The sequence below is a fragment of the Maylandia zebra genome, linkage group LG12, assembly GCF_041146795.1.
Source record: "Maylandia zebra isolate NMK-2024a linkage group LG12, Mzebra_GT3a, whole genome shotgun sequence".
Lineage (NCBI taxonomy): Eukaryota > Metazoa > Chordata > Actinopteri > Cichliformes > Cichlidae > Maylandia > Maylandia zebra.
The window spans coordinates 20,513,321-20,540,521 of record NC_135178.1 but is presented as its reverse complement, the minus strand read 5'-3'; the positions used below and the strand labels follow the sequence as shown (position 1 = coordinate 20,540,521).

At 40.2% G+C, this 27,201-nt stretch overlaps 3 protein-coding genes across 12 annotated transcripts; 2 read left to right on the top strand and 1 right to left on the bottom strand.

Moving 5' to 3' along the window:
• Positions 1-674: 674 nt before the first annotated feature.
• Positions 675-15,617, top strand: git2a (G protein-coupled receptor kinase interacting ArfGAP 2a). 8 transcript variants are annotated; one of them, XM_012917339.3, is made up of 21 exons: positions 675-859; positions 977-1,058; positions 3,810-3,943; positions 4,309-4,421; positions 4,575-4,680; positions 4,778-4,864; positions 4,980-5,110; positions 5,201-5,295; positions 5,795-5,840; positions 6,250-6,298; positions 6,386-6,458; positions 6,587-6,684; positions 6,816-6,927; positions 7,034-7,176; positions 7,269-7,418; positions 10,180-10,428; positions 11,303-11,392; positions 12,694-12,776; positions 12,899-13,090; positions 14,044-14,107; positions 14,251-15,617. In XM_012917339.3, exons 2-21 carry the CDS (start codon positions 1,007-1,009, stop codon positions 14,461-14,463), a joined length of 2,280 nt encoding a protein of 759 aa, XP_012772793.1. In that variant the 5' UTR covers positions 675-859; positions 977-1,006; the 3' UTR covers positions 14,464-15,617. The 8 variants fall into 8 exon arrangements, with proteins under 8 accessions (XP_012772793.1, XP_076746950.1, XP_004544608.1 ...); XM_076890835.1 differs by having other exon boundaries at positions 676-859; positions 12,896-13,090; XM_004544551.4 differs by having other exon boundaries at positions 676-859; positions 6,247-6,298.
• Positions 15,618-15,650: 33 nt separating this feature from the next.
• tchp (trichoplein, keratin filament binding) lies at positions 15,651-20,697 on the bottom strand. Of its 2 annotated transcripts, XM_004544546.3 has the most exons (13): positions 20,561-20,697; positions 20,007-20,201; positions 19,050-19,260; positions 18,905-18,961; positions 18,485-18,553; positions 17,981-18,154; positions 17,772-17,884; positions 17,608-17,674; positions 17,344-17,516; positions 17,171-17,252; positions 16,887-17,072; positions 16,326-16,469; positions 15,651-16,236 (listed from the first exon to the last, which is right to left on the bottom strand). In XM_004544546.3, the coding sequence occupies exons 2-13, from the start codon at positions 20,195-20,197 to the stop codon at positions 16,204-16,206; spliced, it is 1,500 nt and encodes a 499-aa protein (XP_004544603.1). In that variant the 5' UTR covers positions 20,198-20,201; positions 20,561-20,697; the 3' UTR covers positions 15,651-16,203. The 2 variants fall into 2 exon arrangements, with proteins under 2 accessions (XP_004544603.1, XP_076746955.1); XM_076890840.1 differs by lacking the exons at positions 20,007-20,201; positions 20,561-20,697 and adding an exon at positions 19,789-19,998.
• Positions 20,698-21,307: 610 nt separating this feature from the next.
• gltpa (glycolipid transfer protein a) lies at positions 21,308-26,633 on the top strand. Of its 2 annotated transcripts, XM_004544545.4 has the most exons (6): positions 21,308-21,453; positions 21,938-22,065; positions 24,201-24,259; positions 24,331-24,464; positions 25,026-25,176; positions 25,279-26,633. In XM_004544545.4, exons 2-6 carry the CDS (start codon positions 21,963-21,965, stop codon positions 25,459-25,461), a joined length of 630 nt encoding a protein of 209 aa, XP_004544602.1. In that variant the 5' UTR covers positions 21,308-21,453; positions 21,938-21,962; the 3' UTR covers positions 25,462-26,633. The 2 variants fall into 2 exon arrangements, with proteins under 2 accessions (XP_004544602.1, XP_076746581.1); XM_076890466.1 differs by lacking the exon at positions 21,308-21,453 and having other exon boundaries at positions 21,837-22,065.
• Positions 26,634-27,201: the final 568 nt, after the last annotated feature.

Here is a 27,201-nt window from a genome sequence, read left to right as displayed (position 1 = left end):
TCAAAGAGACAAGCGACATATTAAATCAATCAGAACAGAATCACATCTCCTGTACTATAATGTACATAACTACGCCTGCTAAATTTAAAGATAGTATATAACGTTGTATGTATCCGGCTTATTGTTTAAAACTTCACAAATCAATATTAATTAAAAACTCATCTGTCTCAGTTACGTTCGGTGCCTTTTTCTGCTCTACGCAGTCAAATTTTAATACATGATTTAATACACATGACTGTTTTCACGTCTTGTATCTGGGTTGGTCACTTGCCGTTTTTGTTTTTTTAATCTAAAATTGCATCAGTGTTAAAGATGTACAAAGCGCGATTTAAAAGGCTGTCGGTAGGTGAACATGTATGGAGATTAATTTAAGACATAAAAAATACTACAGTGTACTCCAAGGTGAGTAGATCAAACTCACCTCTTTTAGGGAAAATTAAAACCCTGATTTTAATTTGTCAGGTTGTGTACCGACAAAAACGAGCTCCACAAGTATTGTGTTGTATTCATATTTCATGTTTACCCGTAGCTATAAAATTAGAGAATCGGAACAAATTTCAAGCAGGACTTATTCGTATTATTTTGAGAGGTTTATTTCCTGAGAGTCAAAACTATGGGCAGAGTAAACCACAATTATAGGTCACAGTCACAACTGCCTCTGGGATCGCGCTAGCGCTAAATGCTGCTGTCTAGAGGCAGAGGAGTAAACTACCAAGTGTGCACAGGCTAGTTAGCTAATCAGGTGGCTGCTCAGTCAGCTCACTTGCAGACGAGCGGCGTTGTAGCGGGAGGAAACGTTATCATGGTCATAACTCCAACTCTAGCAAAAAACGAAAAGGCTCGCAACGGTTAAAAGGAAGTAAGTACGATAGTTAGTTGTTGGATTGTTTTTAATTTGCTGGGTTTAGCTAACGCGGAAGGCATCTTAACGGAGTAATCAATGGTTAGCATAACGGACACAATTTCCTCTACTCAGTTTTAAAAGGCGTTTCTTCCCGAGTTGAGGATGTCTAAACGCCTGCGAAACACTGAGGTCTGCGCAGATTGCTGTGTCCCAGGTAAGTAAAACTCACACCATCTATGCAGTGTTTGTCTGTTAGCTGACATTTGGTGCTTAAGAAACACCCCAAATCCAAATAAATCCGATTAGCAGCGCTGGCAACACTTTGGTTTCTCTTTACAGTAATTTAGGGTATCCAGTTTACCTAGTTAGTATTCATATCTAACGCCATAGCTCCCTTCATGAAAGGAGTTTTTAGGGTGCCGTTTGGTTTAATAACCAACCAAAACCCTATTATAATTATATGATATGTCCCTTTTATATGCCCGTTATAAAATTAACTTTCAACTGCTGGGATTAACTGTTTCTCATGAGTAAAGTGCAATAAAAAAGGGGGCATAACAGTGGTCTTCTGGCACGATGGAACTCAGCTGAACTAAAGGTATTAATGAGTAATGACTGTATTGTATTTCCTACTGTATTCATAAAGATTTGATTATTTAAAAAAGTCGCTGCATCATTAACCCAAATCTGCAGTCCGTGTCATCTGTAACCAGTCACTTGTAATGTAATAGAGTAAAAAAAAATAGTGCTATAACTACTTATATGGCATCAGGGTACACGAGCACTCTCTAACAGAGCTTTGTTTTTCGGGACCAATGGCACCAAGCTCTGAGAGCTGAGCATACAATTGTTGTATTGTGTCTGAGGCTGTACTTACAGAAGTTCCACTTGTATAGAAATGACGTGATGCTGTTCAGCAGGCACAGGAAGCAAAACAGGATGCTGAGTGAATTGACTGCATACTCAATGCAGGAGAGATTTTATTTTTCTTCTTCTTGTGGCGACATAATGCACTGTAAATTAAGCAAAGTCTAATAATAGAAAATACATTGGTTTGTTTTGCATCATTCAGCGGAACGCAAATATTAAGAAGCTCGTCTGTCATCATGTCACTCATGTCATTAGTTAACCCTGAGCTCTCCTCAGCAGCTGCCCTGGATTGCCCCACTTTATGGCTGCTACCAGTTGTTGGGTGTGAATATTTTTAGCGTTTCAAGATGTGGTATTAAATTTAGCAGCACGTGCTGAGGAGAGCACTGAGACTCGGGAGGTCCTGAGGGACAGTTGTTAGAAAGAGATTCTGAAAACTCTGGGACCAGGAGCCACAATCTGTCCAGCGACCTCCTGCATCTGTTGCTCTTGCACTGCAGCTGCTGTTGGGATTTTTACAGCGCCTGTCCCGTCACTCTATCTGCTTGAAACTCAGTGGGCTTTAGTGTTGTATCATTTTACAGTGTTTCTAGTCTTGATGTTTGCTGTCAAGAAGAGTCTGTGCACAGATGGAAGACAACTCTGTGACTTTTGCACTGCATGAACCGTGCAAAATAGGCCAAGGTTAAGTAAACACATTTATTTTGGTCACAGAGTCATAGTACACTTTTAATTCATAGGGCAAAAAACACCACGCATTAGGTTAATATTGCAGCTCAGTTCTAAGATTATTAGTTCTTCAGGTATTTTCTTTATAGTGCTTTGAAAGAGGAAGCTGCTCTGTTAGTCTTCACTTCCTTTTTACGCAACCCATAGCTTCACCTAAATCTGCAGTCAGAAAGGCGATACATGACTATGAATGTGACCTTTTTCACAGCCTGTTTTGAGTTTGGCTTTTTCTTTTCTTTCTTTCTTGGATTGTGTTTTTCTTCATTAGATCTTAAAGCATCCACTCAGCATCTTGTGATATTATTATGTTTAATTATATAACATATAATACATTGTGATCTAGTGTCCAGAAATTTAATGAAAACGCCAACACCAACATTTTGTTAATCCCATGTGTTGAAAGCCAATGAAGATTTTTAAAAAAAATAAAATATATGAAATAACTATTTTGAAAAGCCTCAGCTATTTCTTCCAGCAGGACACTAGTTTTCAGCGAATGCCACTTGAGCAGGATTAAACAGCATATTTTTCAGGGACCTTTCTCAGCTATAGATAACTATATGTTTGTTTTCTCAGAGCGGGTCTGGGGACAGCTTTGTGCTAAGGGGTCCTCAAAATAATATGCTTTAACTCATAAAATCATGCCATAGCAATCAAAAACTAAATACTTTATACATATGGGGACTATTTACGCTATCAAAACAATCAGATTCTGTCGATTATTTCATTCTGTGGGATCTTTGGCCCAACTGAAATTCTTATGTTGTCTCGAAACTCCGATATTATCCCTTTCTGTCATGAAATCACAACTCTTTTTAGGGTGCTAGGAACCTAAAAGATAGTTGTCTTAAGCCCAATCCAGCTAAATCTGTCAGAATTATGAAGGATCCATGTAAAACGGTTACTTCTGTGCCTCTAAACATTTGAGAGCTCATTTTTGTAGGTGCGTAATGGTGTGTGTGAAGTACTGATATCACTGTGGCTTGGCTATAATTTTCAAGAGTCCTATGGCACAGAAGAATAAACTGTATTAAACTTTGGGTAAATTAGCAGTACTTGTGAGTAAGAACTATCAAATGATGTTTTTTCCTTGGACAAAAAAGCAAAATATCATAATTATTACCAAGTAAGCACCTGCCTGTAGTAGTCATCTTACAACAGCGGTAACAGGAGACTCTTTGGGTCCAGCTTGTTGTCAAAAGAGAAGCACTGAGTTGATTTGAATATGATAAAAAGAGAAAGAAAGATTAACTTCCTCAGCTTGATCAAAGTAAAACCAGTGAACTGCTCGAACTCCAAGATTATACTCTAAGTGCACAATTTATCTATCATAATTGTGACCTGGTTGTTTTCTGTTCTCGCTCAGAACCTCGCTGGGCCTCGGTGAACAGAGGCGTGTTGATCTGCGACGAGTGCTGCAGTGTACATCGGAGCCTGGGCAGACACAGCTCCCAAGTGCGCCACCTGACGCACACGCCATGGCCCCCTACGCAGCTGCAGGTAAATAATCCTCAACAGAAATATTTTGATCATTCAGCTGTTGCATGCATATTTATTCTGTTGGCTGTGAACTTGTCTTACTTGTAGTTTCTGTGCTTAGATGCTGAACTAAAGCCATTAGAACATGTTATACTTGAGTTTGGGTTAGTATTACTTCAGTTTTAAATTCAGTAGAGCTGTATGACATCAAGTGCAGCAGATCCCCTGAGGTGTATTGATTTTTGTCCAAATATAGCAAGTGCAGCACAGGAAGGGGATTTATTTATTTATTTATTTATTTATTTATTTATTTTCCCCTCACCATTTGAAGGTCTAAATCAATATGAGAAATTATACACGATGCTTTCCTTTTTAATCTAACCTAGATGGTTCAGACATTATACAACAACGGTGCGAATTCAATTTGGGAGCACTCCCTTCTGGACCCTGCGTCTGTGACGAGTGGAAAACGCAAGGCCAACCCTCAGGACAAACTCCAGTGAGTCATAAATGTTTGGAAATGATTATGGAGTACTTTTTTGTTTTTTAATTAAAAAATGACAATGGACTCTCTTGCTGCTTTCTCATTCATAGTCTCTCAATGTCTTTTGTGTGTGTGTGTGTGTGTGTGTGTTTCATGGCATCCCAAAAGTCCAAACAAATCAGAGTTTATAAGAGCCAAATATCAAATGCTGGTGTTTGTCCATCGCATACCTTGCCGAGAGGATGACAGCTCAACAGCCAAGGATTTAAGCAAGGTGAGGAGAAATGGTTGGGTGCAGTGATCCACCAGGGAAAGAAAGGAAGCATGTTTTTGAACAGAGCTCTATTGTTGTGCTTTTTTTTTTCCCCCAGCAACTTCACTCAAGCGTACGCACTGGTAATCTGGAGACTTGTTTGAGGCTGCTGACACTCGGAGCTCAAGCAAATTTCTTTCATCCTGTAAGACCTTCTGTATTTAAAAGTATCATTTCCGTGTTTTTGCATGTGTTTTTTTTTTCTGTCAAATTCTGGCTCATGTTCTGGCTTTTGTTATGTTGATCATTGTCTTGGGCAGGAAAAGGGAAGCACTCCTTTGCATGTAGCTGCAAAGGCTGGGCAAGTATCTCAGGTTGAACTGTTGACCGTTTATGGGGCAGATCCTGGTGCTCCAGACAGCAGAGGCAAAACTCCCATTGACTGTGCAAGGCAAGCCTACGTGTTTATTATGTAAAATAATTATTTATATATAAGACAAAATATTAAGCTTAATTTGACTTTTTAAATATGGTTTTGTAGAGAAGCTGGCCACAACGACCTGGCAGACAGGCTGGTGGAAATTCAGTATGAACTAACCGATCGACTGGCGTTTTACTTGTGTGGACGAAAACCAGGTAAGCGGAGATGTGTCATTTAAAATAAATTTTTTTTAAAAAGCTGAAAAAGCAGCATTTGCTGCTGCTGGGTGAGCAGTAATGTGCAAGAACTCTTGATGTTTTTGTAAAAATAAAATAGTATTTTTGCACCAACAAAGTGATTCTAAGAGCTTCTGGCTGAAAGCTTGGCATATCCGAGCATGCTGTGCAGTGTGGACTTAATAATTTTGAGAAAACTGGACTAGTGGAGGGCAAAAGAAGAAGTGGGAGACCTAAAAACAGCAGACGAACAGTATCTAAAAGTCATATCCTCAAGAAATGTGAAACAATCCAGCACAGACCGGGACTTTTGCACAGTGCTGTAGGTGTTTTAGTGATGTGGCTCTACAGCTGATCAAATTTGCTTATGAGCTAAATACAGATTTTAAATGGTGATTAACAGAAAGTGAATACAGTTCCTGTAATTGCCCCGAAGGATTTTGGCACTTATCCAGAACTTTCGCGTTGTTCCTTTCAGATCATAAAAGCGGCCAGCACTTCATCGTTCCACAAATGGCCGACAGGTAAGAAAGCAGAAGCTGTACGTCAGTATGATGCATGTCTACCAATTAACATGCGCCTGAGTGAATGAGTTTAAGTTGAACTGAGCCAGCAGAGTGAATGCAGTGAGGCATTTAGTGATGGTTGTTTTAGTTGTGAGTCTTGTTCTGACATGAAGTTAAGCTTGCTGCAGTCTTTTAAACAGAGTGAGGGAAGTTTTCATTATTAGCTCTAATTTCAAAGCAGAAAAAGAGCAGAAAAATACTTTTGCACGTCAAATGACACATGCGATCTGTTTTAACTGCTTTCATTTATTGGGATCAGGAACATGTAAGTATTACTGAAAATAAACTGCATTATAGTAGCAATAGACCTACAGACCTACGAATTTATTAAGCAATGTTCACAAACACAATTTTCTGTTTGCAGCAGTGCAGATTTATCGGAACTTGCAAAGGCAGCGAAAAAGAAACTGCAGTCTGTAAGTGTTTTCACTGTGTTTCATTTTAAATATTCTCCCCTGAAGTTTGCTCAGGTATGATTTTTCTTTCTTTTCTATTTAATGTAGCTCAGTAATCATTTATTTGAGGAGCTGGCCATGGACGTGTATGATGAAGTGGACAGGCGAGAGACTGATGCAGGTAGAGTTTTACCCCTTACCAGAGGACTCAAATGCATCTATAGTGGTATTCACACGCACTCTTCAACACCTCCACTAGCATTGCAGCTGTACTCGTGCCTTAAACAGCACTCTGCTCATTCTCTGCAGTGTGGTTGGCAACACAGAATCACAGCACGCTGGTCACAGAGACAACTGTGGTTCCTTTCCTTCCTGTGAATCCGGAGTATTCATCGACACGAAACCAGGCAAGTCAGCTGTGCAGAACACCCCTGCAAACGTGGTTGTGTTGGTTTTCTCTCTGTTGTTACCTTAAAGGTTGTGCATTGTTTGTGTAATTTCTTTGTGTTTTTTTTCTTTCTTTCTGTGTGTTATTTAGGGGCGGCAAAAGCTTGCAAGATTTAATGCACATGAATTTGCAACTTTGGTCATTGACATATTAAGTGAAGCAAAGCGCAGACAGCAAGGGAATCCGATAGTCAGTCCCAAAGGTCGGTGTCTTCTTGTTACTTTCTTCAAAAATCCCCCCCGACACCCGAGTCTCATGAAGATACAGAGTAACAAAACAAGTTGGTTTTTTTTTCTTGTTTGTCCTAGACAACGTTGAACTTATCATGAAGAACGTGGCCGTCAGACACTGTAGTGATAGCCAGGACAATGACCAGCCTGACTATGATAGTGTGGCATCTGATGAGGATACAGATCAAGAGCTCCCATCAAGCAAAGGAGACAGGACCAAGGTACCCAGACAGTATTTTCACAAACTAAAACCCTGAATGAAATCTCTTTTGCATCATTCACCTCTTTGTTTTGTTTGGCATGTCTTTTACAGAGCCTGGACTCGGACCTCTCAGACGGACCCATCACTATGCAAGAATACCTGGAGGTGAAAACCGCCCTCTCTGCCTCTGAAGCAAAAATCCAGCAACTCATGAAAGCAAACAACAGTCTGAGCGATGAGCTGAGGCTCATGCAGAAAAAGGTACCCACCGCGCTCCACCCGTAAGATCACTAACATCGAGGGCCGGACTAGAAGGGGCGGGGGCACAGCGGTCAGCAGAGCACTTCTCCTGCACAGTGCGAACGCTCTCTGGTGTGGAGGCCCAGCCTGTGTTTAGTAATCATGGCCGAACCACCTGAATAGGAATGCTCTGTGGTACGATAAGGCTGCTGTGACACCCTGCTGGTCCACCCTCTGTTATGGCCAGCATGTTCAATTTTCAGAGTCTGAATGTAAACCAGAGATTTCTGTTTTGTTTTTTTTTCCTTTTTGTGTGTGTGTGTGTTTTGGTTTAACACCAAGGTCACTTTTCCCACCTAATTTATAAATTAAAGTTAAAGCCGGTCTAATGTTACTAACAAGCATGTTTGAAGAAAAAGCATGATATAATTGATGATGGTGTTTTTTTTGTTTTTGTTTTGTTTTGTTTTGTTTTTAATCCCTTTGATAACACACAGTGACTAACTGAAATTGTATGTGTGTGCCTTGCTTTGTCATATATACTGTGTTTACTGCAATGAATGTTTTTGGATGATTTCCAGCTGTTTGGGGGAACATACTTTAGCACATGTGGACTTTTTGTTTGGCTATTTTTCACAGAACACCTCACCTTATACTGTTAAACTCAACTGATGATTTAATGGGAGACATTTGAGATTTATACAGTTTTAGCTTGCTAAAACTAAACCAAATTGGAAGTTATTAAGTTACTATTTACTTATTTGGTAAAGTAAACCTGGTATAAAGTTTACCCAGGGTAAAGTAACAGTGATGTTACAATGTTGTCGTTTTACTTTTAGAGCTGATGAAGAGCATCTAGAGCATTCACGTAGCTGCACTCAGTCTGCTGTTGTTTCTCCCCCTGCAGTAAACTGTAGCACACAGCATCATTTAGATAAAGATGTAGTGGAGAAAACGTGCAGCACTGTGGCTTTTCTTGGCTTACTGTGGTTGTACCTTGTAGTTTCAAAAGTACAAATGTTTCTTATTTTGTTAGCTTTTTATATTTAAATATCAGTTCATGATCACATAAGCACAATCTTTAGCTTTATCGCTATTAATCTTCATCACAGTTTTAAAGTAGTTGTAGTATTTAAGGCCAGTGTATTCTTGATCAAATGTTGATGTTTAGAGCATCCCTGAATCCCTTTATAATTCCTGAGTCAGTCTGTTAGTGCTGTAAACCTGGAAGAAGAACCGTGGAAAGCTTTGGATTTCTGCATTGGTTAAGCTATAAAATGTGGTCCGATAATGATCTCAGTCACAGGTATAGACCAACACAATGACTCTCCACAAATGCAACAAAAATACACAAACTGTTGTATTTTTCGTTGACACCGAGTTAGCACTTACTTCAGGTTTGGGGGGGAATAAGTGAACTCTTTAATGTTATTGAACTTCCTTTACCAACCATAGTTTCTAGCGGGTGTTTCCTGTAGCTTCTTATGAGATTTGCACAACATTGAGGAATTTTGGACAGTTTCTTCGGAAGTTCATCAGGATTTCTGGAAGAACAGCCTGCATTGGGCTGTGCTACAACATCTTATCTGGGTTAAGTCAGATTCTCACGTGATCTTTGAAAAAGGTGGGGAAACAGGGTAAAGGTTTCTGAGACAACTTCACCCAAGGTGCAAGAAGAAGAGCAAACATCTGAAAAGGTTGAAGCTTTTTCAAAAACTTGAAAAACCTTGTCCTCTTTTTCAATTAGTCTGTCTCCATTGCCTTGTTAAGTCATTCAACCTCAGCCTCCAGACCCTCAGGCAGCAAAGCATTCCCAAACCATGATGCTCTCTTCACCATACTTTTTCTGTTTAATTTAAGCCAAATTGTTTTTTCATCCATGCTTTAGTAGTATTTTCCAGCTTTGTCCACCTCTAGTCCTCCTAAACCTCTATAGTCCTCCTAGATATTGTTCATAGACTGACTTGGATCACGTGACTTAAAGTACTTCTGGAGAAATCTGTGTCATAGAGGTTCACTTACTTTTTCCTGCTTATACTGGGAGGGAGTGTTTTTTTTTTTTTTGTTTTTTTTTTGGTTTCGTCAGATTGTGTTGGTCTATAATTGTAACTTGGGTGAAGATCAGACCATGTTTATTAGTTTTTCATGCAGCAATCATGATTATTCCAAAGTGTTCACAAACCTTTCCTTGCAGCTGAATCTTTGACTTGAACTGCACCTGTGTTTCTTACCTGTACAATGATCTTTTGCTTGCTTATCTTGAGCTTTGCACTGATAGGCAAAAAGAATCCACCCAAACCAAAATTCATGTTATTCCTTTGATGCTGTTTCAGACGAGACCTTGAATTTGAATTTCCCTGCACTATAGATACTTAACTACTGGATACTGTCATCAAGTAAACAGAATCTAAAGCTGTTTGAATATGAATGGCAATGGTTAGTAATGATTAGTGAAGGGTACTCAGCAAGACACTTTTCTATAGGAGGGGTGTTGTGATGAAAATCTATCAGAGCTTTGAGCGAGCATTCTCTCCATAGCTATGGACTTTTTTTTTTATAATTCATTCATAGTTGTGAAAACAGCTTCAGGTTTTGTATATTGGTGACGTGCCAGAAAAGAACATGTTTCAAACTCTGTATCTGGAAAGATTGGTGGTTTCTGCCAAATTATAACCTTGGCAGTAGGAGCGGCAACAATCTATCAAAATTTAAATAGATAGCAATCTAGAGAAACAGTGGCATTAAAGCGCCCCTCTTAGTGTATTACTGACATCTCTTCCAGCTGCAATCTCTGCAAAGCGAGAACACCTCTCTCAGGCGGCAGGTCACTACCAATATCTATCAGATCCCCAGCGGTACAGACTACCCTGACCCCTCCAGTCCCTCTGCCCTGAAACGCCGGCAGTCTGCACGGGCCAGTCGGCCCATGTCTATGTATGAGACCGGCTCAGGCCTGAAGCCCTATCTCCCTAAAGGGGAAACTCCCTACTCAGAGGAGGGAATCCCCACCCTTCAATCCTTCCCAACTCATGTAAGTAAGACCTGTTCCCTGCTCTCCTTTGCCATTTCCACTCAGTGACTGTCCCTCATGTCTTCATCCTGTCTGCAGACATTTTCCCCTGCCTGTGTTTGTGTCTCTCCTTACTCATTTTCCACTACGCACGTTTTATTTTGTTTTGTTTTGGGGTTTTTTTTTTTTAATTTTTGGCTTCTTCAAAGACTGACTCATTAAAAACCACAATGCGATGCAATGTTAGATAGAGCCAGAGCAATCGCAATATGTGTCCAGTTTAATAACACACACATCTGCAAACATCTGTTGTTAATGGGAGTGCTGCCTTTTTAATTTTTTTGCTAGACAAGACTTAGTTGTACACGCAGAAACATGCTGTCATGGTTTGTGTTGGTTTGTACTGTGTTTTTTATGTTGATAAAGTATTAAACTGCCATACAAATACTCTGTGTTTTTGTAATGCACCATACATTTACACACTCACTTTAACTGTCCATCTGCTCTGTTTGGTTTTAATCCAAGCCTGTGACTTATAGTTTCTGATATTTTTTTCCCTTTATCAGCTCGTTTCCAGACTATTCAGTGATATTTTTTTTTAAAGCACTGTACACCGAAAGGAAACAGTGGAGCTCAGGGAATAAAAATAGGAGGATTAAGCTCCATTGCATTGTCTTTGTACTATTGATTTATCCTAAGCTAAGAAAGACTTTTATTATTTTGAATTCAGTGCTCACGGTCTTTGCACAGCTTTGCATCGACTCCAGTCCATACACAGTATTTTTTTAATATCCATTCAGCTTTTTTGTAAGTCCGTATAAACAGGTCTTTTCATTTTAAGAAATCTGTGTGTGTGTGTGTCTGTGTTACATTATGATTTGAACCCTGTCTTTAGACGGAAAGGGGCGCTTTTGTGACCACCTCTTCATCCCTTCCCTCATTTCCATCCACCTTGTGTTGGTCGAAGGACGACAGTGCTCAAAAGGTTAAGTACATCCTAACTCGGTCTGCGTCTCGCGGGACGCCGCAAATCTCCTCGGAGCCCAATTCTACCCGTTCATCCTCTGTTCTCCTGCTCTTTATCTGCCCTGCATGAGCCATCCTTCCATCGGCTGTCCTCACCGCCAGATACCTGCCTTCATCAGCATCATCCTCATTGTCCTACTAAACAAATGGAATTTGTGGGGTTTTGTAAAGGCAAAACCTCTGCGTCACTGCTGAGCATTGAGCAGAAATCTGTGCTTGTCATGCAGCGCTGCTTTTTTTGTGTTCTAGAAACTGGTATATGAGATGATATTAAAGTATTTTAGCATCTATGTGAAGACAAAGGAAAGAAATTGCACATTATATATTGTTTTAGTTGGACTTTTTTTTCATTTGAAATACTCTAAGAATAAGACAAAGTTTCCTTCTGCCCTGTTTCTTACAAAATCTTAGCTACTTTGCTTTTACTTCTCTGACAACCAAACAGTGGAAATCTGTGAGTGGTTTGCAGTGTGAAGCGATTGATCATCTGCTAAGAGGACAATTTATGTAAGCATGAGATAATCCCACAATGTGCTGCATTTAGTATTGCATGCACAGAGAGGATTTTGCTCAGACTCTTGAACGCAGACTGTCAGAGTATGAACATGTTGTGTAGTACAGTGAACTTCCTGTTTTTTTAGATGTAGCGTTGAGTGTGAATTTGCATAAAGTTAAGTCACGCTATCAGATCACAGCAAACCCTATATGGTATGAAGATAGCGTGCCTATGTTGTGTGGCATGCACCACTGAGCTCTGACTTCACATATGCAAGTGTGGGCCCTCTGGGGTTTACTTGTCTTTATTTTAGAGGAGAAAAGCTTGTGCCGCACTTGTAAAGTAACGTTTTAGGGTTTGTTGCTTTCTGTGTGGCTGTTTTCAAATGTCACATGTAAATCCAGCCTTGCTTTGGCATTTCAAGAGGTTTCATAAGGTATTAGGAAAGGTAACAAGTGTCATACTAATGCAAATAAATGATATGATCTCAGCATAATCTGCTCTACTAATGTGAAATCTTTAAACTGTAGATGTGCTTTTGCTTTATAGCTTTACTGGCTTGTTTGATTCAGTCCTCTGCATCACCTTTACTTGTTTATACTCCACTTTGATGTGGCTGTGCAGTTTCTTGTTGGCACAGCACACAGATGAGTCTTATGTTTTTGCTTTTTAGATGAAGAAAATGTATTTTCACCACAGTTGCTGCTGGGTTTTGCCGTGAGTAATACTGGATCTCTCTCATATTGTTCTTTCTTCCCTCCCAGGCTTCAAAATTGGAGAAGCAAAGCAGCATGCCAGAAAGTGACTATGACAACACGTTCAATGACTCGGAGATGGATGACTCGGGGTAAGAAAATCACCCAGAAGTCAGTGAGGCAAAGTGGTCTTCATGTACAGTTCAATAGGAAAAAACAGGTTTTTGCAGGGGGCTTGATTTGTTGTTTGGGTTTTTTTTCACCCACTTAGCAGGTTCTGCAGGAGAGGGAGGCTGAGGAGCAGTGGCTGGCTGGGGGAGGGTAGCTCTATCCCTGAACTTGATGATTTGGAGATGGACTCTGACCCCACGCTTCCCAGCACAGAGGACGTCATCCGCAAGACCGAACAGATCACCAAGAATATCCAGGAGTTGCTGCGAGCTGCTCAGGAGAACAAACATGACAGGTCAGAATGAGATGAAAGGTTTTTGGGTTTTTTTACGAGTTCTGCAACTGATTTATATATATATATATATATATGTGTGTGTTTTTTTTTTTTTTAAACTTTCGTTTCCTTGCTCTCATTTTAAACCTCAAGTTCCTCCTACATTCATAGCTACTCTGTTATAATTAGTTCCATGTAAGCCCTGTCATTTCCCCCTTTTTTTTGTCCTGCTCTTGTCACTCTTCCTCCTCACTCTACTTCCTCTCTGCTCCGCTGTTATCATGTTGTTTTGGTGTCGCCACCAATCACTCCTGCCATCAGACCATGTGAGCGTGAAGGTGTGCGTCGGCTCAGGCACAGCCTGGGATGTTTCAGCACTCTGGTACCCTGGGCTGAGAAGGCCCCCTCTCCCCTTCAGCCGCTCAGCCTCCGGTCCCCCGACCCCACCTCCTGGTACTCTGGCTTCTGTCCCTGCCTCCCAGGCACAGTTTTATTTTCCTCTCCCTCAGACACTTTCTTCTTCTGGTCTGCCTCACCTGCTAACAAGCTGTCTCTTTTTCTGTCATATTGTGCTGCATGCTTGAGTATGCCGAGTTTCAAACATCAATTCATTTCATGTTTTATCTTCAAGCGCTGACTTTGCTTTAGTTAGGTAAAAAAGGTAAGGTGCATCTGTGCAGTGACTTATAGCTGACAGCATATTTGTTTTTGATCTTGACGTTTTTTACTGTAGAATTAAAGTGCTGTTTACTTACAAGGTTTAAAATGTCTTTTAAATGGCATGTTTTGTAGGTAATCTGTCGATGATGATGGTGCATGGTGTGTTCTGAAAACTAAATTGCACCTCCACTTTGTGAAGTAACCTGATTTCAGTGGTGATTAGCTAATTGATCATTCGTATCACTTTTATAACCATTGTATTTGTTACTTTCAGTTTACTTTCTGACTGTGACTTCAATCTTTTCACCTCACAGCTTCATACCCTGCTCAGAAAGAATACATGTGGCTGTAACAGAAATGGCTGCCCTATTTCCTAAGGTAAATAGATTTTTTCTTGCAAAGAATGGATCTGCTAATTGTTTGTTATTTGACACCTGGATGCACACTGCACCCCGTTTCTGAAGAGGCCTGTGAGCAGACTTTTTCTATGTTTATTAAGATCATTTAATCTTCCTCTGCAGAAGCCGCGTTCAGAGACGGTGAGAGGCTCTCTGCGCTTGTTGACCTCCAGTGCGTGCAGGCTCCAGGGCGAGTGCCGGAAGGCGGTGCCTTCGGAGGGCTGCCCAGGACCGGACATGCAGCTGGTCACCCAGCAGGTCATCCAATGTGCTTATGACATTGCCAAGGCCGCCAAGCAGCTTGTCACCATCACCACAAAGGAAAATACCAACTAACAGCACTTACAGGGCTGCAAAGAAGTCAGCATCTCAGTTTTGTTTTTATACGCATTTATAGTTATTTTATTGTTTTTGTTTTTTGTATATGTGGTATATGCATGCCTTGTTTTTTAATTATTTATGAATAAGCATTGACAATATTTAAAGACAAAGTCTTGGTGTCAAGGGAAAAGTCAGAAACTTAGCCAGCTTTTGTAGAAGCACATTTTCTGATGGGGGGGGGGGGTGATATGACTTTCCAGCTAACATGCTGGGGAAATAGCTTGTTCTGTCTTTGATAATTAGAATTACAAAATATCATTAAAGAGTTAATGCCTTGCATTAGGACAAAGAGCACAGTAAATCGATATGATACTGGTCAGTGTTATCAAACCAAAGCCATGCATGGATGCTGAAAAACCATAAATGAGCCATGAAATCGTTATCATTGGATGCTATTACAAACACTCTTGTAGCAAAAGGAGCTTCCTCTAATATATTGCACTGTTTAAGCATCACTACACTGTAAAGTTTTAATATGAAAAAAGGAAGAAAAAACGAGCGTACGGTTTTGTTAGCTTCCATAAGTTGAAGACTTTACGCACATTTCAGTTTCAGCGCAATGCTGATAATGTTTGTTACACTGAGGGGAAAAAAAAGTTATTAATATGACCTGCTCCCTGCCCAAGTGTAATCCAGTCTGCAGTGCACTTACTGCAGCTATTTATGTGTGCCCATTTGTCAAGTCAATAAATGCAAGAAACACTTGTTCAGGGGCCAAGTTATCATCTTCACCAGCACCGAGATGTTGTTGCATCAAGTTAGGATTATTTGGTGTGTTTCTAATAGGCTACCCATTGCACTGTACACTACAGCCACTCTTGGTGTTAATATTTAGTGCTAGTAACCATACTGTATGTATGTCCATGTGTATTGTGCTCCGTTCTGTTGCTGCTAGTTTTGTGTGTAATGTGCAACATATGGGATCCTGTAATACTGTGCTAGCCAATGTTCATCATCGCCAGGTGTTGCAGATTTCATTTTCCTTCTGAAATCTGTTCTAAGTAACGTCCATCTCTGTGCTTGCATGGAGTGCAGGGATGCGTGATGCAGCAGAAGGTGCATTTTGGGGAAATAATTATTTTCTAAATAAACTTAATTTATAACTATAACTGGTTGTGGTTTGTAAATACAAAATGCTCAAATGATTTGATTGCAACAGCTTTAATACACACAGAATAGAAAATTTATAGACATTCAAGAGCTCTAAGAGCAGAGACGAATCGATTCGAGTCCAACAAATAGAAATTAAATCAATATGGCATGACAGGAGGCACATGTGGCCTACTTTTCTTTTCTTTTTCTTTTTTTACGTTTTATCCTTTCAAAGGACAAAGTTTTCTTTTGGCTGTTAAAAAACACTAATGTACAACAAAAGTCAAATTCCACTGCAGGCCTGCTTCCACAGGATGTGTTCAAAGACTGCAATGGGTGAGAGCTTTTATTTTAACTTTAACATTGGACGTTTTTGTCCTGAATTTGGACGGAGAGTTTCTTTGTGCATCTGTCACTTTGAAATCATTTGACAACACATAATGCTTCATGCTCAGTGTTGACCAACAGCGTAATTACTGTGACAAATGGCCTTTAAGTCTTCATAGGGCTGTTTTAAAAAGCATGAAATATCCTTTAAGGCTAATTCCTAACAGAAAAAATACAACAGCTCATGTTCGGCTTCACTTCAGTCTGGCAGGTCTCTCATGTCCAGGCTGATCGTGGCCTGCTGTGAATCTGAAAGAGACGGTTTCAAGCATATTTTAATATTAAAGAGCAATTTTAAGCTTGGAATCATGAATACGGCTGCCTCACTCTTCTTTCACCTTGTCCTGGTATCCTTTCTTGGCGATCCTCTGCATCTCAAGCCTCAGCTCCTCTTCTTGGATTCGAAGGGCTTCCCGTTCTTCCTCTTCCTCCTGTTCTTTCCTACACCGCTCCTCCCACTGCGCCTCTTGTTGCTGCTCCACCTACATAACATGAAAACAAACAGCTTCACATATGATTTCTTATTTAACCTCCTAAGACCAAACTCTTTCATGGCATGCAATTTTAATTTCTCTTTGATATTTGGGCTGATTGGGACCTGATGAATGTAAAAACAAAGATTTACCAGATTTTTTTTTTTTTACCTTTTTTTGTTTCTAAGAAAAATGAGAGCCACAAATGAGGATATTCGTATAAAATTTCGATCGAACAGTAGCAGTATAATGTCCTCGTAAGTAGATATCAAGGCCCTTGTAGAGCAAAATTGAGTATTTTGGTCTTAATAACCCAAAATGTGATGTCCACATATGTGGACGCCAGGTCCTAGGAGGTTAATGCATAGTTGGGGAAATAAACCTGAGAACCCCCTCCCATAAAAAACAAAATAAAAAGTATCCAACCTGAGCATTTATCTCTTGCATCCGCGCTGTCCTTCGGCCCTCTTCTTGCTCCTTTTCCCGACGTCTGAATTTCCTCTCCCACTCAAGCTCCTTGATAAGCTCTTCTCGTCTCTTTAGAGATTCCTCCTGAGCCTCACGGTTCTTCTGTATTTTCAGCTCTATCTGCTGCTGTCTCTCCACAAGCACCTTATCAAAAAAGACAGGAAAAACCCAAAACAGGACAACTTTTATTTGAACTCACATCTTTAAGCTTTACTTCAAGTTTTACTCCAAGAGAAATTTACCTCATGCATGAGCCGTTCTCTGGCTTTCCTCTCTTTCTCCCACTGAACTTCTCGTTTCTCCCAAACATGCTGAGCTTCTTCCCTACGAACAAATGGGATGCATTGATTTGTATTCACAGAGCCGCACGTGCGCCTTTCTGGAGAGTTGAGGCTTACTAAATCTTGGCGCTCACCTGTGTAAGACTTCAAACTCAGCTTCCCTCTCACGCTCCAGTTGCAGCTGCTCTTCAATCACACGTTTCATCCAGGCTGCATCAGCGACAGCTCTTTCCCTTCTTGCAGTCTCCAGCCTCCTGTCCTCCTCCTCTCCTTCAAGCAAGGCTGCCAGGATCTTACGATCGGCCTCCTGGTGTCGTAAAAAGGATTTCAAAGAAAAGGTCTGGGGAAGTTATCTGGATGATCACACAGTAAAATCTGCAGGTAAAAAAAGTATTTACCAGTTCTTCCTGCACTTGCTGGGCTCTTCTTCTCAGCTGAGCTCGATACTGACGGATCAAGAAACGCCTAGTGCAACATGAATCCCATATGTAAAGTACCTCAGTAGATTGAAATATCATACCACTCTTTTTGTTTGGTCATCTGGAGAATAAGCTTCACATACCCGATCTCAAACTTCTTCCTCTGTTCCTCCGCCTTCCTCCTGTCCTCCTCTATCTTCTCCAGCTCCCACTGCTGCAACAGTAGAGCCTCTTGCTCCTTTTTCAGTCGAGTGGCCTGTAAGAGAAAAATAAAAAATAATCTTGTTTACAAAAAAAAAGCCTGCAAAGGTGGTTTTGCACAGAAGAAATTGTTTGCTGATGCTCTGAATACCTCTTCTTCTCTCAGCTTCAGTTCTTCCATCTGCTTGCGTAGCTCCTCCCCTCTCCTACGCTCCTCGTCTTTCCTTTTCTCCTCCGCTTGTTTGATCCTCTCCAGAGCTTCTCTTCTGGTCCTCTCGTACTCGTTTTCAAAGCGTCTCGTCTCCTCCTGGTACGCCACTTCTTTCTGCATGTTTGACAAGCTGGGTCACTTACAGTAAGTGTCAAAGCTTTCTTAATTATGCACCACCTTTGAGGGGCTGACCAGAGTAGGTTGCGGCCGTGATACTGTGCTCACAGAGTACACGAACACTGTTCAATTAAAAATAGATGTGTTACATAAAAACTTGGCCACATAAAAAGATAATGACTTGTGGGTCATATGTGTCAACACCGGCCTGAGAAGGGCTATACTATGAAGTACTGAAGCAACTTCTTCAATACTGGCTATCAAAGTTATTAAAACACTGAAATGAACATAACTGACTTTGTCTGGTGCCTGGAATGATCCACCTACCTGTTTCTTCTCAGATATCTGCTCCTGCCATTGGCTGACAACGTGATCTTTATGTAATCCTGACTCCAGCTGCAGACAGATTGAAAGAGTGAGTTGTGACAAAGCTGAGACAGAGATACTGATGACCTTGACCCTGGGTGGAAGGGATACCAGAACATTTCTTTTTCTTAAGTCAACACTGGAATCAGGTTAACAGAAAGTCATGGAATATCTGCATCACAGGCCATATAGGTTTCCAGATCAAATGGATGTCTTGACAAAAAGTGTCTGTTTCCTCTACTTGGTGAACTCTCTAGACGTATGGGATGGTCACTAGATTCCTGAAGCCGTCAAACACTTCATCAGTGGTAACACCTCGAGGTCTGAGGTATGGGGCTCGGCAACTTGTCACATTTGCATCAATAGTTTAAACTTGCCTACCTTTCTCAGCTCTTGGTTGTTTCTCTTCCAGTGCTCCCTCAGCAGCTCCTGTGCAAGCTAGGCATGACAAAAAAAATGAACGGGGATTGCAAACTTACATGGCACAACACTGTGGTGAATATTTATGGGGCAATATTCCACCAACTTTCTTTCTTCTGTCTTCTCTTGCCGTGCGAAGCTCTTCACTTTTTTGCACCAACTGACTTGCCAACGTGCTCCTGTCGGGCACCATCTCTCGGAGCTCTGCCTCAAGTTGGTTTTGCTCCTCTTGCAGCATTACCCTGAGTCGATTCCTGCGCTGCTCCAAGCTGGCTTTCTTTTCTTCCTTCAGTCTGTCTTTATGGTATGCTGACATACTGAAAACAAAAAGAAGAAAAATGCTTGGGTAAAAAAATTAAATAAATACTAGCATTTTTGTCAACTGATGACAAAGAGCAACACAGTAAATATAATAACATAAGGCTATTTATCTATTTTTTAAACTAATTTATACAGACAAACAAATATGACATACATACATATATATATATATATGTTGTTACACAGATTTAAAGGAAGATACACTATGGTATACTCACAATACAACAAACAACTTAACACTACTTCTCTTAGCATACCAGCATATTCTAATAGGCCAAAGAAATTCATGAAAACATTTATTTATTGTAATTTCAGTATTTATGGTATTTCCAGGATGTTCCTGGCTTTACCACATTGGATTCCTGTAGGTTTTAGATTTTAAGATTTTTCTAATCTGGCTGTTGTAAAATCGAGACTTCAACATAAAGGTTAGCCTAGTTTTGCCATAGGTAGGGAGTAGTGTCAAGTACTATCACTTTTTTTTATAACACAAAACTTATATATGACATGGCGTGATTACTTACAGAGCCATCTCCGAGGGCAATAAAGGAGAAACAGGATGATAATGCTGGAGTACGTTATGGCAATCATGTAAAATTAATGACAAGAAAATGAAAGGAGGATACAAAAATAAAATCACCAAATATAAAGCAATGTGTAGTTATTTAGTTGGATTGCTTCAATATTTGTGTAACGTTTCGGAGACCGTGTGAGTGAGAGCATCTATGCTGGAGGAAGTTACCTCTGCTGGTAGGATTGACGGGAGCTCCACACCGTCTGTTTCTGGCTGCGGATGCTCTGCTCTCTGAAGTACTGAGCATGCAGCTCCCACTGCTGCCGCCACCGGGCCTCCTGCTCCCGCTGCCGGGCCAGCTGGTCGGCCAAGACCCGAGATCGACTGGGCACACGGGTCGAAAGTGTCGGCAGAGCCATGAACCTGAACAGTTAGCACAAATGAAAGCTTGATATTAAATTTGCTAAAAATAACAGTGCAGACATAGTTTCATTAGGGCATGTAGCCAGTCAGTATGCACGAATGCAGACATCACAAGTCAAAGGTCTCTTGGCCCCATCATATATTCACTAATGCTGCTTTTTTAAAGTAACTAGTTACTTAACAAATACTGACGCCGAAGACAGCTCAATATCTCCACTGTTATAGGTGATCTGCCCATGAAAAAATTATAATTTCATGGCCATAAAGAAAACAATAAGAACAAAAGACTACCAGCTCCAACTACCCGTCTGCACTCGGATATAAGGAGCGTTTAGCTACACCGATAGCAGCCACTTTACCTCTCGGTGCTACCTTGGATTGCCTCCCCTTGGCTTTTAATTAAAAAAAAATCGACGTTTTGCTTTCAAACAAGGAAAGCTCAAATTTACTCACTACAGCTTTCCTTAGTTACCGATACATACACTTCCTAGTTACTCATACGCTACGGGATGAAGTGAAGGTCAAATTTAGTTAGCGGCGGAAAACGCGAAACGCATAATTGGAAGTTTGTTTCCGCCACTGAATTTTCTTTGTCTTTGTCGTCGTCGATAAGTCATGATTTTATGTGATTATCTCTTCGGTCAGTGTGTTGAAATTTTGTAACTTTCCTTTAAATTTTCGTTAGATATGATTCGACACATCTATCTGATACTACCACTAATACTATTACTACCACTGATATTAATAATATTAATATTAATTAGAACTTACATGAAACTAATAATTAACAATAAGAACTAGCAAACCTACTCTGCAAACTAAACTATATTTAACACAAAATGTTAAAACTAAAAAGGACTAAAATAAAATAATCTACGTAAAATACCAAACTGCGGAGTTCATGTGTGATACTATTTTGTCTGTCTCTTACAGTAAGATATTACATAGTTGTTATATGCTTGCACGAATCCCGGGATAACTATAACTAACTAACAGATAAACAGATAAATTAAGTGGAACCAAAGAGCGATATTCCACCAGACTCCATTAGTTGGCAGCAAAGCAGCACATGCGATTAAACGCAGAGGAAGACCAGCGTCAGCTGATGGAGCACATCAGGTGCTGTTTACTCTGGACTTGTTTCTTCTGTCTGGTACCGTTTATCCGCCCTCTTACCCCGGCAGGTGGCGATGGCCCGGACCTATCACTAACATGTCGATCACATGAGCTCCTCTGCAGCCAGGAGTTCAGTGTAGGTGACTTCCATGTGTGTGTAAGAGAGAGAAAGAGAGATGTGTGTGTGTGTGTGTGTGTGTGTGTGTGTGTGTGTGTGTGTGTGTGTGTGTGTGTGTGTGTGTGTGTGTGAATAGATCTGTCCGTGTGTGTGTGTGTGTGTGCGTGTGTGTGTGTGCGTGTGTGTGTGTGTGTGTGTGTGTGTGTGAATAGATCTGTCCGTGTGTGTGTGTGTGTGTGCGTGTGTGTGTGTGTGTGTGTAAGGGTGAGAAAGAGAGAAAGAGAGAGGTTTCTCTATGTGTGTGTGTGAGAGAGAGATTTATCTGTGTGTGTGTGTGTGTGTGTGTGTGTGTGTGTGTGTGTGTGAATAGAGAGAGAGATGTCGCTCTCTCTTTCTCTCTCTCTCTCTCTCTCTCTCTCTCTCTCTCTGTGTGTGTTCTCCTCCTCCTATCACTGTGAAGCTGCAGTGGAGGACTGACAGCCTGTTGCTATCATTTCAACAGTTAGGAGTGTATCCGGACTAAAGAGATGGCTCTGCTAATGGAGCACCAATTCAGACAGCTGCCAGCTGACAGACAAGTGGAAACAAGACCGTTTCTGGAAGCTGTGTCATACCTTCCACCATTCTTTGGTAAGTGAAGTTTCCACAGTGTAACACAGGGGAGACTACATTAATGGGACTGCAAATGAAGTTGTGAATTTTAAAAATAGATGACAGCAGGGAAAATGTATAGTTGTGGTGCTTTATGATTAACCTCTCAAAGGCTTCCAGATTAATGCCACGGACCGATCGTGCTTTATACTTCCAGGACTGTTAAACTGGTCCAGTAGGCACAAAATGTGCAGTTTACGTTAAAATTACCACCCATGCAATGGACGTGTTTTTTTCCACTGCTGTGAATCTTCATTTGGAATTTGTCTGATTATTAAACACTGAACTTGTGGTGAGGATAAATCTGTCACAACACTTCCATCTCGTTTAACAAAACGATGTTGCTCTTCCTAATGATAATCTTTTCTGGATCGTGTTTCTCTCCACCAACCTGTCCACAATCCTTTAGCATGCATAATTTACTCCACTGGCCTGGATTTTAAGTTGTGAAAATTGATTAGTACGGTGTTGAGTTCCCCATGCCCATTCACCGGTGCCGCAGTGCGCCAGGGCATCTTTGTGCGGCTTCATTCTCTATTAATATGCCAAAGTCCCTCCATTGAATTTGCCACGTGAAACCCTTGAGATGAACCAAGTCTGATGTCGATATTAGGCTCTTTCCTCCTTGTCACCATTATTCTTCCTGACCCAGAAATTTTTGAGCCAACTTTCCTACAGGCCATTACCATCCCGCACACTCATAGTACATTCACACAGGTGTCTGAAACTCTCTTCCCTAATTAGTGTCCTAATAGACTTCACTCCACTGGCACGTTCACTCTCCTGTTAGTCTTGTTTCAACACACCAGTGTATTTTATTTTTATTTATATCTAAATAGAGACTTGTTATTTAACCTGTAGTAGTAAAAGTTAGTAGTAAAATATCATCATGGCTTTGCCTCAAATCATTCTGAGTCATTTCAATTAGTAAGTTTTACTTTATGCTTGTTATTAGTAATAAATAATTAGTAGCTAAATAATTAGTTTCAGAAGTCCAATATTTAGTACAAAAACCTTTTCCCCGTGGAGTGTATGGAAATTAAAGGGATCTGAAACATTAAATGATGCCATTAGTGTTGTGGTGATGCATTACACTGCATTGCACAATAGAAAAGGCTTAGTCATGGGTAGTTTCCAGTAACAGCTCAAGAGCTAAAGGCTGTCTGTTGTGTTAGCAGGTCAGCCATGAACCATGGGAGGTCCGCACTCGAGATGTCTTGTTGTTCATTATTACTATTCACTCAGCATCGCCTAATTAACAGATACCAAATGAAAACAGTGTTATGTGTCTGATACTCGCTGTCCAACAGCAGATTTTTGTCACCGCAGACATTTTGACCTGTCACTGGTGGGAAAACAAAGGAAAAACACTTTCTTAACGAATGTTCACTAAACAATCCTGCACTTTATTTATTTATAATCATAGTTGTAGAGTCAATGCTCACCTGTCACCCTACAACATACCTGCCGTGCAGCACTGATGCAGGGTGCGGTCAGAGGTTACACAGGCTTAAAACTTTTAACCAGAGGGTGCAAAAAAACCACTGGCAGTTTGCACATGCTTTTTCCATCATTTTACTAAAGCTATATCATTATTCACGAGGGGTCGCCACAGCACACAGCTCTATTTATTTGATTTGGTAGTTTTCAGTTCTTTTAAAAACCAGATGCCTGATGCAACTCCAAAGGGATTTGTGTCTGCTTTCAGAAACAAATCAGGGACGAATGTGTAAACCACTTAGATTTTTAAAGACATTACTGTTCAACAGTCTACAAGTACGGACAGGTCAAATAGCAAACATGGGATTAAGCTCTTGGGATTCCATTGTAATCTTGAAGGACAGCTATAATTAAAAAAATCTAACTTCTAAAGGGGTTGTGAGATTGTTCGTAAGTCCCCACAGATGATCCTGTGCATTCAAACTGGAGTTTAAGTCAAGTTTAATACAGATTCAAATTGAGCTTTTGTGTTAATTAGTAGGAGATGTTGATTACCTCCAAAGAGAATGTTCATCATCTCATATGAGCTCCGTAGTTTTTGTTCACATGTGTGGGGAAATAAGTTTTGACTTCTTTAATTGCGAGTCACAGCCTGTGTAAATATTCCTCCTCAGACTGCCTCGGCTCTACTATTTTCGCACCGATCAAGGCTGACATATCGGGTAACATCACAGTAAGTATGCCCCTTGACTTCTACATTGCTAATGGATGATACAATGATACAATAACTGTTTTATTTAACAGAAAATCAAGTCTGTTTATGATAGCAACCCCGGACGGTTCAAGACTCTCCAGCAGATTTTGGAGGCAGAGAAGGACATGCATGGAGGAGAATGGCCCAAAGTTGGAGCAACTTTGGCACTTATGTGGCTAAAAAGGTGTGAGAAACTCTACATTTTAGACCAGGGGTGTCAAACATAAGGCCCAGGGGCCAGAATCAGCCCAGCAAAGACTCCAAGTAGGCCCGGTGGACAATTTTCTAAAACATGAAGGAGGGCATATATTTTAAACTTTTAACTATATTTTAAAATGTTGTTTTAAAAATACTTTCAGCTATCAATTTGACATCTTTTCCTGCTGATAAAGAATCCCCAACAGCCATTAATACCACGGCAAAAGTTCTGCTAGCACTCTGAGCCCAGAGTGCTAGCAGAACTTTTTCTGTAATTTTACACATTTATCATTATAAAAACTGAGATTTTCTATTGAAACATCACTTCTTCATCTTTTATTAATATATCTTAGGGACTGACTGTGTAGTTAAAAGTCCTTACATTGACAGAAAGTGGAGTTTCACTCTTCTGTCAATGCCACTTAATGTGGCCATCGATGTAAAATGAGTTTGACATCCCTGTTTTAGACTGTTGTGCTGCACTTGCTTCGTCAAGCTGAGAAAAGTCCTCATCCATAATCACTGTGCATGTCTTCTTGTCCAAAAGGGGTCTAAAATTCATCCAAGTTTTCCTTCAGAGCCTGGTGGACGGTGAAAAGGACGAGAACAATCCAAACCTTATCCGAGTCAATGTCACCAAAGCCTATGAAATAGCACTTAAAAGATATCACGGCTGGTTTGTGCAACAACTGTTCAAGGTGCATTCAAAGTAGCTACAAAAATTTTCTTTATACAATAAATGTGTCATAAGCTCATTAGACGCGTAGGCTTGTGAGTAAAATCTGTGCTTGTTCTTATAGGCGGCTCTTTTTGCTGCTCCGTATAAGTCCGATTTCCTGAGAGCCCTCTCCAAGGGTCGGGATGTCAAGGAAGAGGACTGCTTGGAAAAAATCAGAAAATTTCTCATCAACTTCTCTGCAACTGTTGATGCTATATACGACATGTACAATAAGATGAATGCTGATCTAGACTACACAGTGTGAATGCAGGACTTCCCTGCGTTTTCCTCAGTGGGAGTGATGTAATCATTAAGTCGTTTATGTTCAGCAGCTCTGCAGTCCGCATGTTTAAAAGACAGCTCACTGTGACAGAGCATAATATTCACTTCCGGCTTTGCTGGTGAATCTTTTCCTCAATCTTATTTGATTCTGGGACGAGAAATCCAAATATAGCTATAAAGTAAATATTGTTTTTACATAACAATTGCATTTCTTTACTCTGTGTTTGAACATTCGTGTTGCATTCAGGTTTTAAATTATTGTTGGGTGTTTATATCTATTCTTATGAGTACTCAGTACACAGAAATGTGTTAGAACTATACAAAGTTAACTTAACCAGACAGGACCAAGACGTTAATGTGTGGGATATCTGATGCTGACATATTTAATCAGCCTGTAACAAGTCATCACAAAATATAAGATTAATTATGAATTAGAAAGTTTCTAATCACACGGAGGAAACAATATAAACTGGGAAACGGTTTAATTTTGCCATTATAATGGGACTGTCATAGTGTCATGCTACCTTTAAGCAATATCTCTCTAACACAGGGCTCTATGGTAGTTACACTGAAGTGACTACAGAGAGAGAAGAATCCATATGTTTCAGCTTATCCACCAAACACTGTCTGTGATTGGAGTTAAACTTAATCATTACCTGCACTACAACCAGCAATCACTATCATGACTTCCAGTATTTAGGGCTCCTCTCTCTATTCCTGCTCTACGTGAACATTCTCTATTGCACACACCTGTTTGTGCCTTAAGCTGGAGGTGCAGCTCATTTAAGCGACTGTGTCAGCTTTTCTGTGTTTGATTGTTTTTATTGTTTTATACGTCCGTCACTATTAAAGGCAAAGTCTGCCTAACATATACTTAGCTGCTATGCTAAGTTGTGCTGTCTTTCTAAAGCAGTGCTTCATCAATGTTTCTCATTCTAAAGGTGCTTTTTACCCTTTAAGCATAATTTTAAAAAGCTTTTTCATTCCAGTTTTTGACATCTCTAAAGGAGTAATTTCAAGTAAATGTCAAATGATTGATGAGTGTGGTGTGTCTTCTTGCATTATGTTGCAGTGTGTGTACTGTACAAGAAAACGAATATTGTTCTTTCATATTATGTATTAAAAAAATGACAATTTGTGTGATTATCAGTGAAATTATTTGTCTTCTTTAATTTGTTCCCTATCATTGTGTAATTAATGTGTGTAATTAATGTGTGTAATTAATGTGTGTAATTAATGTGTATTGTTCAACCCCCATTTCTTTATATTTTGCTTCTAAGAAGCCAGACTTTCTTGTCATTTTTTAAAAGGAGGCCTTGAGCAATAGTTCTCCATGCTTTCAGAAGGTCTTTCAAAGTTTCTCTTTAACCATTGGCTGATTTTTCACTCATTTTCAGTCCAGTCCTTGCACCGTATCATTTTCAAAGGAGTGCTTTTGTTTGCTAAACCACTTAACACTGACCTATGACCTATTTATGCATAAAAAAGACACCCGACACAAGGGATGAGCCAGTGTTGTCGCTCCACCTAAAAGACAACTTGGGAAAGAAACTATCTTAAATTCTATCTTTAGGAACTTGTCTACTACCAGCCTGTCACAAAACATATAATTTCTCCCTATTTCTTTAGCTGAATTGCTGAAAAATGCCAACGCTAACACAGTTTGATAGGCATGAAATAGTATTTTTGCACCAATAAGGTGATCTCAGTGGAAGGGTGGCTG